Source organism: Toxotes jaculatrix, chromosome 13 (genome assembly GCF_017976425.1).
Source record: "Toxotes jaculatrix isolate fToxJac2 chromosome 13, fToxJac2.pri, whole genome shotgun sequence".
Classification (NCBI taxonomy): Eukaryota; Metazoa; Chordata; class Actinopteri; family Toxotidae; genus Toxotes; species Toxotes jaculatrix.
The window spans coordinates 10345947-10365342 of NC_054406.1; the positions used below are offsets into that span (position 1 = coordinate 10345947).

The following is a 19396-nucleotide window of genomic DNA, read 5'->3' on the forward strand; positions in this document are numbered from 1 at the left end:
CAGGCATACACACACACACACATACACACACACACACACACACACTCCTTCTTGCTGTCTTTCTTGTCCACTTACTTTTCTCACAGTGTGATCTGTGGCAAAAAACATCGAGGAGGCTCAAAGTGTGGGAGATAAAGTGAGCGAGGCTGAGAGAGAGAGAGAGAGGCAGCAGGAGTTTAAAGTCAGTCCAGCGGGGGTGAAGGGAGGAAGAGGAGAGAGAGGACGAAGGAGTGTAGGAGTGAGGGGTGTGCTTGGCAGTGCTGGCCTGTGTTTCAGGGGAATTCCTGTAACCCACCACACCTTCCAGCTGCCTTCATTAGAATTGATTGATAGTTTTCGGGTGACATAGAAAGTACCAGGGGTTGGTGCTTGTTTGTGTGTGTGCAGACTGACCTTGGCCCATTTAGTCTGAAGGATTTTGGAAAGGGAGTTTGTTAAAAAGATTTTGAACACTGGCTTGCACTTTGGCTATATGTGAAACATAAACTGTGTTGTATCTGGGCTTGTGAAGAATGTGACCTGGGTTAATTTTGTTGACTCTGGACAGAAGTAGTTGCGACACCTTGTTTTTTTGTTCTGAACATCAAATTAAACCTGAAAAACAAAAGCCAGACCCACATTTCATTGATTTCTATCTACCTGTCAAACTAAGATGTCCACGGTAACATGAACCCCTGTTATTGTCGCTCTCTCCCTGGCCAGTGTTTTGCTTGAAACTAGACACTGCCTGTCCCCCACAGTGCTGGCGACTCCGCCTCAGACACATATACGCACACACTCACATTGTCCTGCCTCCCGTCTTTCTGTTTCCTATGCAGGCCCTTTGTTTTGCTCAATTCACCTGAGATTCCTTAAATAATGAGTTGGCACATCTGTCTAGGGAAGTACAAGTTCTAGCATTTGCCGCACACACACCCTCTTGGCATATTGGCAAACAGCCATATCTCCCACCAAGCTCATCAAAACCCCTGAAGAGGGAGCTGTTGTTTTAATTGTATCTCCGTACCCTCATGGGGTGAATCTCAACTCATCCCTGCTTCTAATTTTAACTCTTTTAGTTTGTAATTTCAGTCATTTTCAACATGTGTTCATGATTTTTTTCAAAAGCCAAGGATCTACATATCTCTTTTTTTCCTTTGAGAGATCCAGTAGCTCTTGGATGGTTCAATGACAAATGACCAGAATCAACTTTTTTTCTTCTACTTGCCCAGTTTCTGTTCTGTTTTAGGTGCTCTTATGCTCGTGTCAGCAGCGTCAGCTTGCACTGAGCTAGTTTCAAATCTAACAGTGCTCATCTTTGCATTTGTGAGCCAGCTGGTTATAAAGAGTTTGTTTATACAAAATTCTTGTTTACATCTGGCATTGACATTTTAAGACAAAAAATTAAAAAGGGAAGTGACATTAAACATATAAAGCCACATTAACTCCAAAATGCAAATGCAGTTTAAAGGCAGCAAACACCCTTGTTCCACTCACACAGGTGTTTTTCATTGGTTTTGCTATGATTAAACCTGGTGTGCAGACCCTGTGGGTGTGACTGTGCTTGATTAATGTCTGTGCAACCTTCTTTTTAGTTTTGTTGTACCTGTGTGGGAGAGATTACACCTTAATGGTTCAAGAAGTTTGGCAACCTCATTTTAACAACACTGTACCTACCTGAGTACTGGTATAATTAGCTAAAAAATGTGAAAATAGGAAGTCATGTGTATTGGCTACTTTAATGGATTGTTTTTTGAGCTGAAAATAGAGCTGAACAATTTGTAGTTGGTAAATCAAATGACAGAAAATTTATTTGCTACTATTTTATAATCAGTAAATCATTTATAGTCATTTGAAAAGCAAGCCTGCCAAACATTCTTTGGCGTCAGGTAGTGTATTCGCTCGTTTTCTTGGTCTTATTTGATAGTAAACAGAACAAAACAAGTCATCTGAAAACATTACTCTTTCCTGACATTTTACAGGCCAAAATAATTAAGTCGATTAATCCATAACATATTACGCAGATTCATCAGCAATCAAAATAATCGTTAGTTGCAGACCTAATTGTCTTATCTTTTGTATTTGTCTTTCTGTTTTTAATTAAAAACCCATTTTCCTAGTTGCCAATAAGAGCTTTTAAATATTTAACTAAGTGTGCATGTTTTTAAGAAGGAAGAAAACAACGTGCAATGATATTGCACCTTCAAAATAAAATGTGGCCCCGTATGTACCTGTGAAATTATTTCATAATGGCAGTTTTGTCTGGTGGACAGTGATACAATTCACTGTAAATGCATGTGTAAGTCAGATACACATAATTCCATAAATATAGTAATAAATGAAGATAATTCATATTGTTTGGCTACCTGAATAGAACACATATCAATTCAGTGCCATTTATAAAGCTTTGGCATTTGGCATAAAAGCATTAACAGCATTAAAAGCATCTACAGTGATATGGGTGTTTGAACCCTGGAGATAAATTCATCTTGCATTTATGAATAGCCAGCAGCAAGATAAAATTACATGGATCCATTTCATGTAATCTGCATTAGTAAATAAGCTCTTTACTTTCTCTCTAGTTTTCTGTTGATGAAGCTATACATCCACGATAATGTTCCTTTTAGGAAGCCTCAGGGGTCACATACGGGAAGACGTTTTACTGCAAGTTAGTGAAGTAAGAATATTAAAACACACACACACACAAAAACTAATTTATCAGAATTCACTTACCAATCCATTAACCATCCCACCACATACTCCTGTGTCAAATGCATCATGCGTTCTAATGTGTCTCCTTCTAAGACACATACACACACATTCTCAGTTTGTGTTAATTATAGCCATAATAAGCACTTGGACGGAAACTAAGTTTGATAAGAGCACTAATGACAAATGCGATTTGGGAAATCCCCCGTCCTTCTCTCTCTTTCTCTCTCTCTCTCATACATCACATCTTAATTATTGTTCCTCCTAATGTGTTTTCCTGAGATTTACTCTCTTTCATATTTCAGGATAGACAAAGTACCCGCTAATTATTGTCTGTCACCGTCGCCATGGAGATAATATCTACAGTCACATGATGGCCTCCCAAGGTGACCAGGAAGTGGTTTTACGGCGACTTAGGATGGGGGGTTACGGGTAAAAGTGGCAGTTGTGTGTGCAGCTTCATTTCTTGATTTATGTGGAGGCTGTAATGACATCATATTCAACAGTGGAAAGGGTCATAAATTAGACATCAGCTAATGGAGACTGAGGCTCTTTCTTTGTTAGCTAACACACTTTCCTTCTCTTCTCCGTTTTGCCTGTGAGGTAAACGGACCTTTAATGCCCCTCACATTAATTTTGAAACAGTCATTTATACCCAAGTGTCTGTCCATAACTTTTAACTACAGCTCAAAGTTAGTATTCTTGTGTCCAAACAAAACGAATACTGATAGCCCTCTCATGCTAAATCCCTCTGATCACAGACTCACAGAATTTGAGTCAGTTATTACATAATTTTGTCGGTATGTTACAACGAGTGTTTTGTGGTTTTATCTGCAGTTCTAGTAGTATTTCTAGTTAACATTATCCAGCTTGTATTAGACTGTTCTGCTACACATTAAATTAATTAAAAACAAAAATATGCTACTTACTTTTGGCTATAAAAATATTCCATGTTTTTTTAATAGATAAAGTATCTTGAGGTCAGTTGTAACATATATTATTAGCAAGTTTATAGAAAACAAAATTAACTAGAAAGCTCATTATTTTAAAAATTACAGACCCACATGTCTTATGTTTGTGAAAATTGACTAATGCATTAAATTGGTGTATTTGGTGAAGTACACGTTTTTGTCAAAATTGTCCACAGCGCTCTGAGTCAATTTAATGAAACTGAGACATTAAAAAAATAAAAAGTCTGTGCACATTCAGAAGAGAGCTCTGGAAATCCCCTTTAGCTCTTTTAGCTTCTTTGACTCGTAGTTTCTAACACAGGCCCTCAGCCCTCGCCAGGCACGAGCAGCCAAAAATAAGGTCATGACTGCATCTGGAGACACTCACAGTTCCACTATGGTCCACAACACCATCACAAGTTAGTGTGGGGCTACACAGAAACATAAAGACTTGTGTGTATGGTGGAGATGAGGCACCCATGGTGTTCTGGGCAGTAAAGAGGCCAATGAGTAACATTAACCCCTTCTTCCCCAGTAAAGGTCATATCAGTTTTCTGACAGGCAGCTGGCTATTTGAGCATTTCAGCTCTTGGATCGTTATGGTGCAAACAATTAATAACTACTAAAAAATATCTGGGTCTTTTGAATTAAAAAAAAACTGTATATAATTCAGATTTTGCAGTGAGATTGCTTCCCTGTGCTTTTCTACTGTCTAATCCCATAATAGAACATGTTTGGTCTTGGTATCAACACATAGACGTATCTTGATTCAACTCAGAGTGGGATGGATCGAAGTTAACTCACAGTGAACACTTCAGAGTTTTTTGGGTTTTTTTTCAATCTACACAGAAAAAAATTTAAGCTGGTATTAACTCCTTTGAGTCACTAATTTGGGTTTGAAAAACTTTGAGTCTTCTAAGTCATCTTAAATTCATCTGTGTTAGTCTTGCACATCTGGAATTTAGAATTTTCTTTCAGTTTTTTTCTAGATTTGCTTAAACTCGCAGAGCATCTGTTCCTGAAAGTCATTGTAAAAATAAATATTGGGAGTCACGTCTGGGTTTTGACTGGGCCACTCAACAAGTTTCTCACTGTTGTTCTTAAGCCTCTCTGCTGTTGGTTTTGGTTCTACAGTATGTTTTGGATCGTGTCCTTGTTGGAGTGTATATTGTTGCCCCGGTGAAAGGGTCAGTCAGAGTCATTACATGTCTCCTGTATCTTCATCAGCCTCCTAGCTTACCATCATGCTTTAGATGTTGCACCAGCCAGTGAAATGCAACGTGACTGAGTAGTTCAATATTAATTTAATTAGGTCCTCTTTGCTTTTAACCTTCTGCATGTGTTTTTTCTTTTTTTTTGCAAGCGCCAGACATGCTGTCATAGGCTGTATTTTTTTTCTACCTCACAACACAGATGTAGTGTGTTTAGTGGTTGCAGTCGAAGTCTTCTGCAGTGCTGTCAGATGCTGTGGTCCTTGGCATTGTGGTCACTTTTATGAGCACTTTTCCTGGTTTTTGATTTATTTTATTTTATTTTAATGTGACATTTGTCACTGAACTGTCTTACAGTGCATTTAGACTGATGTTCATCCAGCAGTAAATCCAACAGTTTCTGTTTATATCTTGTGATTGCCCGTGTGTTTTCGTGCTACCGCTTACTATTACTTCATATTCAGTCTTCATACTCAATCTCCTCATCTCACTGTTTTTGTAGAACTAATTCTCTATGAGGAGTGGGTCACAGGACGCTAATGACACTGTGTAGGGATGTTTAGAGGCACAGACTGGAATGTAATCGGTGAGCCCCATGGAGACATCAGGCCCTGTGATAGACTGCATAACACAGTACATAAAATTCTTTGTGGACAACGCTGTCCCCACCAGGAGTGTGCAGTGTTTCCCCAAAAGCAAACCCTGGATCACCTGCGACCTGAAGGAGCTGCTGAACAGGAAGAAGAGAGCCTTCAGGGACAGAGACCTACTGCAGAGCACACATAGGGAACTGAAAGTGAGGCTGAGGGAGAACAACAATGCCCACAGGAGGAAGCTGGAAAACAAGCTTCTGCAAAACAACATGATGGATGTGTGGTCCGGTATGAAAAAGTTCACAGGTTTCAAGGCAAAGGGGAATCAGGCTCATGGAAACCTGAGCAGAGCTAAATGTCTGCAGGAGGGGACAGAGCAGCCTCTACGTCTTGAGGAAGCTCAGGTCCTTTAGTGTGTGCAGCAAGATGCTGAAGATCTTTTACCAGTGTGTTGTGACCACTGCAAGATTCTTTGCTGCAGTCTCCTGGGGCTGCAGCATCAGAGCCAGTGGCATGAACAAACTGATCAGGGAGGCCGGGTCTGCGCTGGGGACGTCTCCTGAGCCTTTGAAGTTGGTTGCAGAGAGGAGGACACTGCACAAACTGCTGAACTTCACTGAGAACATGTTGTATTCCCTCCATGGCCTGCTGGTCCAACAGCGGAGCACTTTCAGCAGGAGACTTGTTCAGCTCCACTGTGACGAGGAACACTACAGGAAGCCATTCCTGCCAGCTGCCGTCACTTTGCACTGTAATTATCTTCTTTGTCAGAGGAGGGACTCCTCTGCAATAGTTTTTCCTTATAGAGGACAGACTGTTCACCTGGAATTTTTATTTATAATTTTATGTACGGCATCTATTATATATCAGATTATTATGATCTTTTTTTGCTGCTATGTATCTGTCAACTTGTATAGTATAGCTATGGGTGTATCTCTTAGACTATCGTCTCTATTTTCTTTGTTTATTATTAATATTGAAATACTTTTTTTAGTTAATTTAGCCTTTACTTGTTATTTACCTACCTCAGTATTTTTGTGACTCTATCTATCTGTTTGTCTGTCTCTCTGTCCTCTGCTGTCTCACTGCTAACTGGGTATTTATTTGTTGTTTGACAGGTACAGGGAAAGTAAGAGGGGTTGTTTATTTCAACAGTTTGTTGCCTGTACTGTATGTTTACCAATTAAGATGCAGTCTAACCTCCTATTTGATCTCAGTGACTGGGACACCTGGTGATGGCTGATGTCATGTTTTTTTCCGAGACTGCTGGAGATTTCATCATTGTAATAGAATTGACTTTGATCATTTGGCTTCCACACACCATCAAAGTCTTGCTTGCACAGGGACAAAACACACACACACACATTGCTTCTTGCGTTAATAGTGAGCATGTACCATAGGTATACTGTCAGTAATAAAGCTATTGACATCCCTTTGATCACAGGGATTGGCTCTCTCAGAGGAATACATGCGAGAGGATTAAGACGCCTGTCTTCCAGTGTGCGCCAATTAGAAGAGACAAATACGCATGTGGTGTGTGGGAACAGTCTATCATATGGATTGGCTAGTGTGTGTACTGTGCAGCTTTACAGTGAGCTGATGTTTATCACGCTGGCTTTACAGATCAGATACAAGGCCCACTTCGGTCTAGTCTAGTTTTAGATGTGTTTACATTTATTTATTTATTTTGTACAGTAGCATTTCAGCCTCTGTGTCTGGTTGATTGCATCAGTTGCTCACAAAGGACCAAAACAAAAAAAAACCCAAACACTTAAATGTAAAGATTGTGTTGTAGTCACTGCCCCAGTATAAAAAGCTGAGTGAGTTTGAAATCAGAAGACCTGACTTTTCTCTGAAATCGTCTGGCTAAGGGAACAGGACACACGCTCACTATGTTCTATGTTTTTGAGCTGCACACTTTATGTTCAACAGCCTTGAGCTTTTTCATCTGAAAGTCAATTTAGTTTTTTTTTATGAGAAGGGTTAAAGTCTTCCTTATTGTATATTACTATCGTGGTAGCAGAAGATGCTCAGTAAAGTTCTCCTCTTTTTCTTTTTTGTTGTTACAGACGGTCGGAGGAGGAAGTGGACATGGACAAGGTGACAGCTGCCATGGTGCTGACCAGTCTCTCCACCAGCCCACTGGTCAGGAGTCCACCTGTCAAAGTCAGCGGTGAGTATTAAAAGAGCTAAATGACTGATTAAGTGGGTTTTGACACAGTACTCTTTAAACTTCACAGATTCCAATGAGTCTTTAGCTTTGATGCATCATTCTCTCATTTCCATCATACTAAAGCAGAAATTGTATAAAACAAAAAAAAAGTAGCTCATCCTAAGCTAGTCGTTTATACATTCTGCCATACACTGACTTTTCGTTTCCTCTGGGTGGTTATCTTGTGAATGCATGTGGAAGCTTAGGTTGATAAATTACTGCCACCTGCTGTGCTGTAGATTCTCTCATCAATGAGTTCTGCAAATCCACAGAAAACGCACAATGAGTTTGGATCTCTGCCACTCAACGCGGTGGCGGAAATCCAAAGTGCCCTGTAACTGCAATCACATGCAACCACTTAGATAGTCTGTGTAACCAACCAGCTGTCCATTCAACCAAGCAGACATGTAGCCAACCCTCGAACCACCATGCACGTGTTATCACAGTCACACACACACACACAAACACACACACACACACACACGGTCAGATGTTAAATGTACATCACAAACATCACGCACACATGCACAAAGTAGATTTTAAATACCAAGTGTACAGTCTTATCTTGATCTAGTCATACAGATGTCACACCCACGTACACATGTTGGAGATCATACAATGTGCATTTACATCAGTACACACAGCGGGTTCTCATGCATAGTGCACAATCAGATTTTCAAGCCAAGCTCAGTGGTTGACTTTTTTTTTCCTTCTCACATTTGGCCATATAATATTTTAAAGAAGTTACATATAAGTTTTATCTAAAGATGCTTTCCTGTCTTTAAAAAGTGCTTATCATAATATCTTTAGCATGTCATTCAGTCATAATATTAGCTTTTATGTGCTTCAAAACCAAACACATATCAGCAGTTTTGTTGTTGGTGAGCCACTTCCTCTTTTATGTAAAACTGTGTGCTGAAGAAAAGAAAGAAGCAAGTCTGAGAGGAGAGGCACCCCACTAAGAAGCAGCCCCACTAAACCAAACAAACTCACACTTATACACACACACACTCTGCCCAAAGTTTCCCCCCAGCCTCCGTCTTCACAAAGTAAAATGCTTTTTGTAGCTGATATTCAAAAGAAACGTTTCTTTGATCTACCAAAACAAGACCTTGGAAGTGTCTCCGTGGAATCACGGAACAGGAAAGTAACCTCACTCTTTTTTAATGTGTCACAGGCAGCAGCAGTGCTGTGAGGCTCCTTTGTGTTAGGCACAAATAAATCTGTGTGAACTTAATTGAAAGTCTTGAACTACAACCAATTGACAGAGGAACCTCCGCACATTTTGCTGTGGTTGTAACATCTATATGGCTGAAGAAGTTGGATTTATTGTTAGCTTTACTCTCACGTTCTGTCTTTCTTCCTCACTTGTTTTATTTGTGTGTCTGGCGTTGTATTGGACAGGCCTCTCTTGAAAAAGTGGTTGCTAGTATCAGTGGGATTAACCTGGTTAAATTAAAAAAAACTTTCTCTTTCCTCATCCCTGCCTACTCTCTGCACCTCTGCCTTCTTAGAGGGCCTAAGTGGTTCGTGGAAGGACAATGGCTCAGCGGGACCCTTCACCCCATCTAGCAACAGCTCTTCAGGAGGCTACTGGAGCTGGTCTGCCCCCAGCGACCAGTCCAACCCTTCCACACCTTCCCCACCACTCTCCGCCGACAGCTTCAAGCCGTTCCGAGTGCCCAGCCTGGGTGGTGTGGGGCCCGGGCCCGCGGGGCCTGAAGACCCCAGCCTGGATGAACAGGACGGCAGCAGCCTGCTCTTCGATGAGCCCATCCCTCGCAAGCGCAAGGTGAATACTGTAGAACATATCTGAGTTAAAAGGCTTGAAAGGCTGTTTTCATGCAGACTGTGTTTATGAATGGGAATAGCAGTAGAATGAAAATCACAGAAACACTGCGGCAGGACTGTAAAAATGTCCTTTATTACAGTGTGGAACTCTCATAGATTCACATGTTAAAGGGGTTTAAAGAGACCTGCAGCAGTTCTCCTGATAACAGGCAGATGTCTCAATAAAAAAAAAGGTGAGAACCTTATCTTTGAGATGCTGTCAGATTTACATGAGCTGGGTGATTTCCTTCTCCAACACGCTGTGATATTAACCAGTGAGGTTATGGATGCAGTTTAGGCTCTGACTGAGTGACAGGCAGAGATGAAAATGGGACAGGAAGGGACACACAGGCTTTTGCTGCTGTGGTAGTTATGTCTTTGCTAGACAGATGTTATAAGCACAGCACACACACATATTATACTTACTTACTGTACACTCTTTCCTTCTTACTCATCATTTCGCCTCATTTCTAAACACCACTGACAACTCATCACATCCACAGCTCAGTGTCACTTATTATTTATTATTCAGATGTATACTGCTTTGCGCTCTCTCTCCCCTTCTATCTTTGTCTCTCTCTCCTTATCAGCGCTAGTTTGTCATTTGCTGTCAGTATCATCCATCTCTCCCTCCTGTGACTCCCCCAACCCCCCCCCCCCCACCACTTTTTTCTTCCCCACTTTCTTCCCCACACTCTCCTGTGTTTTCTCCCCTCACTCTGTATGTGTATGTATGTGTGTGTGTGTCCTCCCCAGACATTTGCCCTTCATAATTACTTCTCAGCCTTCACATGCAGCCACCCCACAACCACAGTAATGATTTTAATACCTGCTACAGCAAACATGCCGGCTTCATGGCTCCTCTAAAAATCAATAAAGGCTCTTGGGTGAGCTCCACATTGGCACACAGTACTGTATTAATTGGGGACTTATCACAAAGGAGGGCAGGGAGAGGGAGAGAGAGACATTACGAGGGAAAACAGACGAGAAAGGAAGGTTAGGGATGAAGAATTAAAGGCGGACTAACAAGAATTACAGGAAAAAGGAAGCGAGAATGGAGCGTACATGAAGACAAAACAGTTTCTGTTTCTGAGCTTGGATAACAATGTAGCTGACTCACAGAAAGACACACACGATATTTGCAATGCCAAGGTTTCACATGAAATCTACATACTCTTCTTGTGCTCTCGCTTCTCTCTTGGCAAGACAATACCATTTGGAGCTCCCCATTTAATTAACTATGAAATGCTTTTTTTTAACACACACGCACACACACAAAACATGCTTTTGTTACCCAAAGACAAAACAATGCACAGAGGACAGATGATTGTTGTGTGTGCGTGCGTTTCTGCAAGGAGGAGGGGAAAAAAAAAAAACATCTTGTCAAATTTTAAATCAGCCCCCTCAACAATAGTTTGATAGACAGGCCTATAAGACCATTTATAATGACTCAGAGCGGGGGAGCGGGAGGGCAGAGGGAAAGCTCACAGGGCTTTTCACTCCATGAAAAACAATGGACAGTCTCTCTGGGAGGCCGATGGTGTAATTACAGTAGACGGATAAAGGATACAGGAGCATTGCCAGCTCGCAACCAGAGAAAAATGTACTGTTATTTGGACTTGCTCAGCTCTTAGTTAAAAGTGTGTTCAGAACAGCTCCATATAAGGATGCTAGAGTAAAGCTGCGTGTCCGTTTAGCTCATTCAAACCATAGAAAAGATGAAGGAGCATGTTTCATTGAATTGCAGACAGTATGCTGCGAAGATATCATCAACCAAACTGGTAGAACAAATTCTTTACTGATGGGATGAAGGTTGACAGCAGTGGTATAGATATTCATTCACTGCTGGCTTCAGATTTACACATAGATTTATAGTAAAAACAATACTGATAGATAATAATTCCTTTAATTAATACAGAGGTGTCACCATCTTTTTCTGTTAACGTGGAAACATTTACCAGCTCCTGTGCTTTCTGACTGCAGCTGCTGTCTGCCTGTCTGTTGTGTGTTTCCTGCAGAACTCCATGAAGGTGATGTTCAAGTGCCTGTGGAAGAACTGTGGCAAGGTGCTGAGTACTGCTGCAGGCATCCAGAGACACATCCGCACCATCCACCTGGGGTAAGGCACAAACACACCTTAGCTACCGTGCTCTCTGACCTCTTTCAACCATCTTCACTGTCAAAACAGCAGGTTAATGGTTAATGGATTATTGCCACTGCCACAGTTCCCGAGGAAGGTGGAGGACCGTGATATCAGATGGATTACACATTTATACTGACTTTGAGTCAAACTAAAGGCCCCTCTGTCCTACTCTGATCAACTGCATGGCCACATTTTGCTTTGTGTGTATATAAAGTAATCTGCATTCACAGGGAAACTTGTTTCTTGCCTGTTTTTCTGTCTGTCTTTTCTTTTCTGTCCATCATCCATCCTTATCTGTACTCTTTATTTCTGTTTTCAGGCGTAGCTGTGACTCAGACTGCAGCGACGGCGAGGAGGACTTCTACTACACGGAGATCAAGCTCAACACAGACTCGGTGGCCGACGGTCTCAGCAGCCTGTCCCCCGTGTCGCCCTCCGTCCTCTCCCCCCCTCCTCCTTCCCCCTCTCCTCTCCCTCCTCTCAGCCAGCTGTCGGACTCCCAGAGACCCCCGCAGCCCTCTGACACCAAGGAGCCTCACGCTGGCGGCACCACCCCGCTCAGCCGCTCGGCGCCCAGCGCTCTCTACCTCATCCACACGGACCACGCCTACCAGGTGAGGGTGGGCACATGTACACACACTTACACTGATTGGGATCAGCTTGCAACACACACGCTCAAACTCAACATGAAGATCAAAGATCAGTGCACTCTTGTGGATCAATATTCACACTTCACACTTATCTACACACAAAACGCACACATTGTCTCTCACACATTACTAACAGCATCCTCATTATCCAGGTTATGTGTCACAGTGTTTACAAAAAAACGAATGATGTCACAGCGACGTGTGGTCCCTCGCTCCCGTTAGCAGCTGTGCTAACAGTTGTGGTGTATCAGCACATAGCAGCAGGTCTGAGCGATTAATTGCATGTGGAATAATGACCCAATCCATCAATTTTAACCTAAAGTTCAAGTTAATATTAATCTGTGAGTCTGCAGTTTTCATTAAAAGAAAAAAAGTGTAGCTCAAAGTAGTGAAATTTAAATGCGATGCAGACAGTACAGCAAACCAAGCATCAAAGAAAAACACATGAAAAGGCAGGATAACGTTTAGAAATCAGGACTTTGTGAAGTAAAAAGCTGATTTGGAGCAATAGCAGAAAGCTGTTTCACGGCTATTGTTCCAGTAGCTTAGAAGCAGATAATAATGCCATTTTGACCTTTGACCTTCGCCTTCAGGCCACGGCTCCAGTCTCCATCCCGACCAGCAGCAGTAACTCAGCCGGCTCAGCCTCCACCAGCTTCACTCCCACCAACAGCTCCAGCTTTAGCATCTCCTGGCAGTCACCACCCGTCACTTTCACTGGGAACTCCGTGAGCAAACTTTAATGCACATGCAAGACCACACATTTACTGTCTGCCTTGTCAGCTGCACACTTATCGCTCCTTTGGATTTTCATGATCACAGTTCTGTCCTCTCTGTGCAGGTGTCTCCCAGTAAAAGCCAGGGATTTGGTGACCAGCGCTCCCAGACCATCGCTGTCCTCTCCTCTCCTCCCAGAGCCACCACTGCCCTCAGGTACTGGACCTTAGTATTTTTAATTAGAGACCAAATTAATGGAAAGCACAGCTCAAATATCACAAAGAAACAACGCAAATTAAGGCCGAAGCATCTAATATGATTTTCTGCTTAGATTAGATCTCAACCAGTGAAAATCATGTGGTGAAAGATGAAAAATGGAACATTGACTCTTACAAAATAGGTCAATGACTCTTAGGAGTCATGATTAGTCAGCTCAGTTCAGTCTCTGATTTGCTTAATCCACTTCAATAAGGGACGAAGCTGTTATAGACGGTGTCTTATTTACTACATAAAATACGTTCCTGTGGGACATTTTGACAACTATGCGTGGTCAGTTTGAGAAGTTTGACACCTCTCTTATATCCGTCCATTAAATATAAGTCTACAGCCAAACAGCTCATGGTTACAAACATCCGTTATTCTCCATATCTCCTCTCCTCAGTCGGAAGGTGCGTGGTGAGGGGAAGAAGTGCCGTAAGGTATACGGGATGGAGAACCGTGACATGTGGTGCACTGCTTGCCGCTGGAAAAAAGCCTGCCAGAGATTCACCGACTGAGCGTACCCCGGCAACGCTACGGCACGCCAACGCCAACTGGCACTGCTGCCTTTCGCCAGAGAGAAGGGGGAGAGGGGCGTCATTTTGCATGCATTTGGTTTTTCTTCAGCTCAAAATCTCAACTGTCCGTCAAGCTCCAGCCCCCGACCCCCCCTCAGCTCCACCCAACCATTCCAGCTGTGGAAGCAACCGATTGATGGCAGCGTCACCTTTTACATTGCCGTCCAGGATTCCCAGTACTGCCTCGCCGTTCCCGTCACACTCCCAGTTTTGGGAAACCCCAGTGCAGCTAAACAGTGTAAAGAAAAAAAATAGATCTAAAGATTTCTGCCGTTTTTTTTTTTTAAGTTGGGTTCAGTGTTGCATCTTTCTATGTTTTGTAAAGCTCTGGTTTTTAAATGGAAAGTCTAGTTACAAGAAGGGGTCCAGAAAAAAAGGCCAACAGCTTTTTGTGTGTGTGTGTGTGTTTTGTCAAAAGAAAAAAAAATCTTCACTTTTTTTATCCAAAAGAAGAATGAGCCTCTTTGCTCCAGTTTTTGAAGAACATTATGAAAAAAGCATGGAGGTAAAGCTCGCAGTTTTTGTTCTTCCTTCAACATCTCGTTGTTTTATTTCCAGACTTTTTGAGGTGATCTTTTGTCACCGACATCACAGCCTCTCCCGGACTCTCACCTGTTCCTTACTCCTGACAGCCCCGAGGGAATGTACGGCAGAGCCGGGAAGAGCAGGTTGACAGGTAGAAAGAAACAGAGGGAGAGAGACACAAGGTGAATGATCAATGCAAAAAAAAAAAAAAAAGAAAGATAAAATTTACAGTCAGGGAACGCAGATGGGCCATGCCATGTGATTTACCACATAAGACCACAACAGCATTCACACACTCTCACACACAGACACACACAAACACAGGTATATCCACACAATCATGAAACAGAAAACAGGAACTGTTTTTTATGTCACTTTTTTATCCTGTTGAGTCATTTTCTTTGTTTTATCAGGGATGTGATTCTAAAGAAAGCAAAAACCAGCAGCTAAAACTTGGGGTTATACTGTAAACAGCACTATCTCAATAGCTTCTCTCTTTTCATTACACATGACAACTTTGCAACCAAAAACTCCTTCATCTTGTTCTTTATGTTTTTGGATCTTGTTAAGGTGCCATGTTTACTGTTGTCGTTGATGGGTTTTGTTTTTTTTTTAGTTTTTAGTTTTTGTTTTTTTGGCAAAACCAAGACTGTTTACCTACCAACTGCTCAAGAAAGTGTGTTTAAAGACCTTTCTGAGAGCACTGGAAGCATGAAGTCAGCAGCACGCGAGGCATTAAGAAGAAAAACATCATTCACCACATACAGAGAGACAAAGTGCCCTCCTCCTCACCCAACTTTTTCACACCTTCCCAAAGGGAACAAAATAACTTTGTGTTTACGCACACCACAGAGGTGCATCTCGACGATCTGTTAACCAAAGGGGGAGGGCTGAAAACCAAAAGTGAGGCACTTGCACTGTATGTGTGAAATGGAGCACTTGGTACCTTTGTTAACACCTGTGGTTACTTTTATAGAGTTGAAAATGTCTTCAAATATCTTCCACTATGTTCTCTCTATTTCCAACTTAACTGGTTATCAAAGCTAGTAACGCAAAAACAAACACAAAAACAACAACAACAAAAAAAAAAAACACAAAAAAATACTACTCCCCCCTTTTCTGAACCATTTTTTGCTCCAAAAGTTTTGGAGAACAGTGGAAAAAAAATGTATTAGCACTTGATTATTTGTTGTTTAACGTGCACTGCACCTTTCATTCACTTGGCATCATGCAAGCAAAGCTTTGGCTCAAGCTTACATTGATTGGAGTCCTTGTGATCGGCACGTGACCTTGTTACTGACGAGGAGGAAAGGAGGTAGAGAGCGAGACTGGGTGAACGTAATGCGGTTATCTGATTTGTCATTTTAATGTGTGTTCATTTGAATTCCGGCCTCCTTATTGGCTCAAAGGCAGGAAATAAAATCAAAAGACCAAATAGTTTACAGATGTTGACTTTAGAGCGATAGGCGGACCAACTCTTTTGTCACCTGCGGCTGTGTTCTGCTTTATTACAATATAGTGAAAGTGGTAGAAAGTGTGTTCCAGTTGAGACAAAAAGTTCCTACCAACAAGGGACACTGTGCTTTTGTTTCTGCATTTACTCTCTGCATTCTATGAAATTTGTACGAATTGACGCTGAAATCTTCATTGGCATTTCTGTCGCACAAATAATTATTCGAAACCAACACCAGCCAATAAACTCACACGCTCTCCCGTTTCAATATTCAGTACTTCCGCACCTGAAGATCGTAGCTCTGTTATGTTTGCTCAGCTGTTTCTGTTTTGTTTTTTTGTTTTGTTTTTTTTGTCTGTTCATGTATATATGTAGTATTTTCTCTAAGCTCCACATTTATGACCAATTACCTCGGTCATTACATCTGCCACCTTATGAACAAGACAGGTTCATTTATGATACCGCGTGAGGAAATAATGTACCGTTCAAACCTGTCAGGCTTTTGTTGGCTGTTGTTTGGAATATAGGGATAGCCTTAAAGTCACTCTTGAAAAAAATAATTGTGCTTCTTCTATGTCATTACATTGATGTTTCAGTAAGAAATGTTTAGATTATCTCAAAACTGATTTTCCATTGTATTATGTGTACGTATTATTGTTTAAGAAAAGACAAATCTATATATACATAAAGAAAAAACATGTTGGAAGTCAAAGCAAAAAAAAAAAAAGATGTTGATTTGGCTGTTTTTATTTTTTTTCATATATATATATATATGATTATATCCTGTTTATGAATTTTGTTTTCATGTTCTGCTGAAGGAAATTTTTGTGGCTTTTCTAACTGTAGGAGGGAGCTCAGACATATTTTTCACTGCAAGCCAAGCTTGTTATGCTCTTTTCAGTGAGTGTGACCCGCACGCTCCCGCCTGGAGCTCCTTCACGTCACGTTCCCACCGCTGCTGGCGCTGCTTAGCGGTCGAAAACAGTTGATTAAAACCTTTATCTTATTTCCAATTCTCCTCTCCCCCCCGTGTCACGCAGGCCCACTTGCAATTAGTTTGATTGACATCTCGGTGTGTTTGCGCCCATGCGTGTGCTCTCACACGTTTGTGTGTGAGCGTGAAGGAGCCCCGGGCGAAGTATGCGGGCTGCCACTGAAGCACGGTGCTCTGCCCCCTCCTCCAAGCACTACTCTCTCTTCTCCCAAGGAGTTACACACCTTTGTGAAACGGCCTGTGGCATTTACCTGTCAGGGTGTGTGCAGGTCCAGTCAGCGGCGAGGCTCCTGACGAACCAACACTTAGGAGTTTGAGGATGTTTTACCGAGTCCGGACCTCCGTGGCCAGATGTGGTTGGTGTTCGTTGTTTTTGTTTTTGTAACTCCATGCACTTCCCACTGCCCTTTCTCCATCACTGTGGTGCTTCATGTTTTGTCTCCTCCATTGGTGCGTGGAAACACCTGGCAGCCAATCAGATCGTGTCAGGGTTCTGTCCAGGAATAAGTTCCTACAGCAGTTCAGATCGCTCAGAGACCGGATACTTTAAGAGGCAGCATCTCCAGGCAGCTAATCTTAAAAGAAGTTCTCTCTCTTTCTCTCTCTCTCTCTCTCTCTCTCTCTCTCTCTCTCTCTCTCTGTTGCGTCGATAAAATGGCTGATAAGATTTGGCCGAAATAAGCTATCTAACTCCCGTCCTGATTTAGGGTTAATCCAAATTACCTCAAAAGGATATTTGCTGCCATGTTTCTCAAACCTGTCCCATCTGCTTATAGATCAGTGAGGAACTCTGGAATTTGTTCGTGGACTGTGACCCGTCCTGCATCGTTGTACTGAGAACATCTTGGTCCCATTCACTGCCAATGGCACAAAGATGGCCTTAGCATGAAGGTGCTTTCAGAGACACCCGGCCCTGGTCTGTCTTTGCATACTGTACATACTGGTGCTGTGGCCTTGGCAGGGGGGAGAAATGGAGGTGCTATATTCCCATGCAGTGCTGTTTCTCCCATATGTCCTCTGATCATACTAACTCCATTTTGTACACTGTTATGCTGTAGAACATGAAAATAAAAACACCCTGCCTCAAGTCTACCGAGTGTCCCGACACAAGTTAGTTAGGGGGTGGTCCCAGAATCCTCTTTCCTTTCTCCTGCTTCCTCATCACTTTTGATGGTTTTTATTTCGGTGAATTGTACTGTTTCCTCACTTCTGGGGTGACTTTCTCTGAATCCTAAACAACGAAAATATATTCCACACTCAAGCTAAGCTTAGCAATTCATTCTTTAATTTGGAAGCGGCAGTTGAGAAAGAAATCTCAACTCAAGGTCCATTTATTTATTTGTCTTTGAGCTTTTGACCATATCACACAGTCTTCATCAGTAGATTGTGTTTATCCATTATCAACAAACTGTAGATGACCAGACTTTCATGACAACTGAACAAATTTATTTTGCTGAAGTATTAGAAAAATATGTTTAAATTAGCAAGAGTAAAAGTATTCACAATAATATATAATGCTTTATTGGATTATAATTATTGATGCACATAACTAAGTAGGTATCTGCTTTCTGAGTATCTCAATCTATAACAACAGTCATTTATTAGTTGATAATATTTTGTATTAATAATCTGAATCTGCAAAGTAAATGAGGGAATGTATTTACTGTTACTTTCCATTACTGCTGATGAAGACCATGCGATATGGTCTAAAGCTCCAAAGAGAGAGAGTAAATGGGCCCCAAGTTGAAACTTCTTGTTGATTAATGCCCATATTGTTTTGAACTTTGCATATTGCACATCAAACATGACGAGATATTTTGTAATAGTAACCTGGAGTCACACATATTTGGATTTCTGCCCAAAATTTTGCAAAAATGCAAGAACTGGTCATTTTAACTGAGTCCTGAAGGTCTAAAACTTTAAATACTTAACCACTAGATGAACATGTTGTAGATTTGTTATAGGGATATTGGATAATTTACTTCCTTTCAGGCAAAACTGGCAGACAAAGAAGGATCACGACACTCATCATTTTACTCCCAAATTGACACCCTAATGATGCCAAACATGCCATATGGTCTCATCCTCCTGATCCGACCATCTAACTTATTCATATTGAAGCAGAACTGAGCTCTCAGCCCCAAAAACCTGCGGGGAGCTAAACACCAGCTCAGAAACGGGCTGCCATGATGAACATGTTCGCACAGCAGAATTAAAACTGTGGCATCAAAGAGCCACAATAGGCGGTCTTGTTGCTTCAGTGAGGGTGATATGAATACTTATGAGGACTCTTTTTTTTTTTTTTTTTTCTTTCCAAACGGAGCAGCAGTGGCTGGCCTGGCTTTTGTTCTCTGGTGTGTTTACCCCCTCTGCTGCCGCCTATTAAATGGCTGAGCGTTCAGCTGTGATTTATAAGCTGAATAAAACAAGATAGCATTATTCTGCTTACGGATGGCATAAAAATCAAGTCTTGTGAGTTATGAGGGATCCTTGATGTACATGTCCCACCACACACACACACACACAATGTCCACGCACGGTTGTCCAGCATAGTTACTGAGCAGTGATGGCTTTAACGGCAGTTCATGTGTTGA

At 41.7% G+C, this 19396-nt stretch overlaps 1 protein-coding gene across 2 annotated transcripts in view; it reads left to right on the forward strand.

The window, feature by feature from the left end:
• Window positions 1-17889, forward strand: part of znf704 (zinc finger protein 704) — a 47011-nt gene extending 29122 nt beyond the window's left edge. For both annotated transcript variants that reach the window (XM_041053208.1, XM_041053209.1), the window contains exons 3-9: window positions 7512-7615; window positions 9169-9446; window positions 11503-11603; window positions 11947-12241; window positions 12871-13005; window positions 13119-13210; window positions 13656-17889. In XM_041053208.1, coding sequence (XP_040909142.1) covers window positions 7512-7615; window positions 9169-9446; window positions 11503-11603; window positions 11947-12241; window positions 12871-13005; window positions 13119-13210; window positions 13656-13770 — 1120 coding nt within the window. In that variant the 3' untranslated portion in view covers window positions 13771-17889. The remainder of the gene's footprint in view (window positions 1-7511; window positions 7616-9168; window positions 9447-11502; window positions 11604-11946; window positions 12242-12870; window positions 13006-13118; window positions 13211-13655) is intronic.
• Window positions 17890-19396: the final 1507 nt, after the last annotated feature.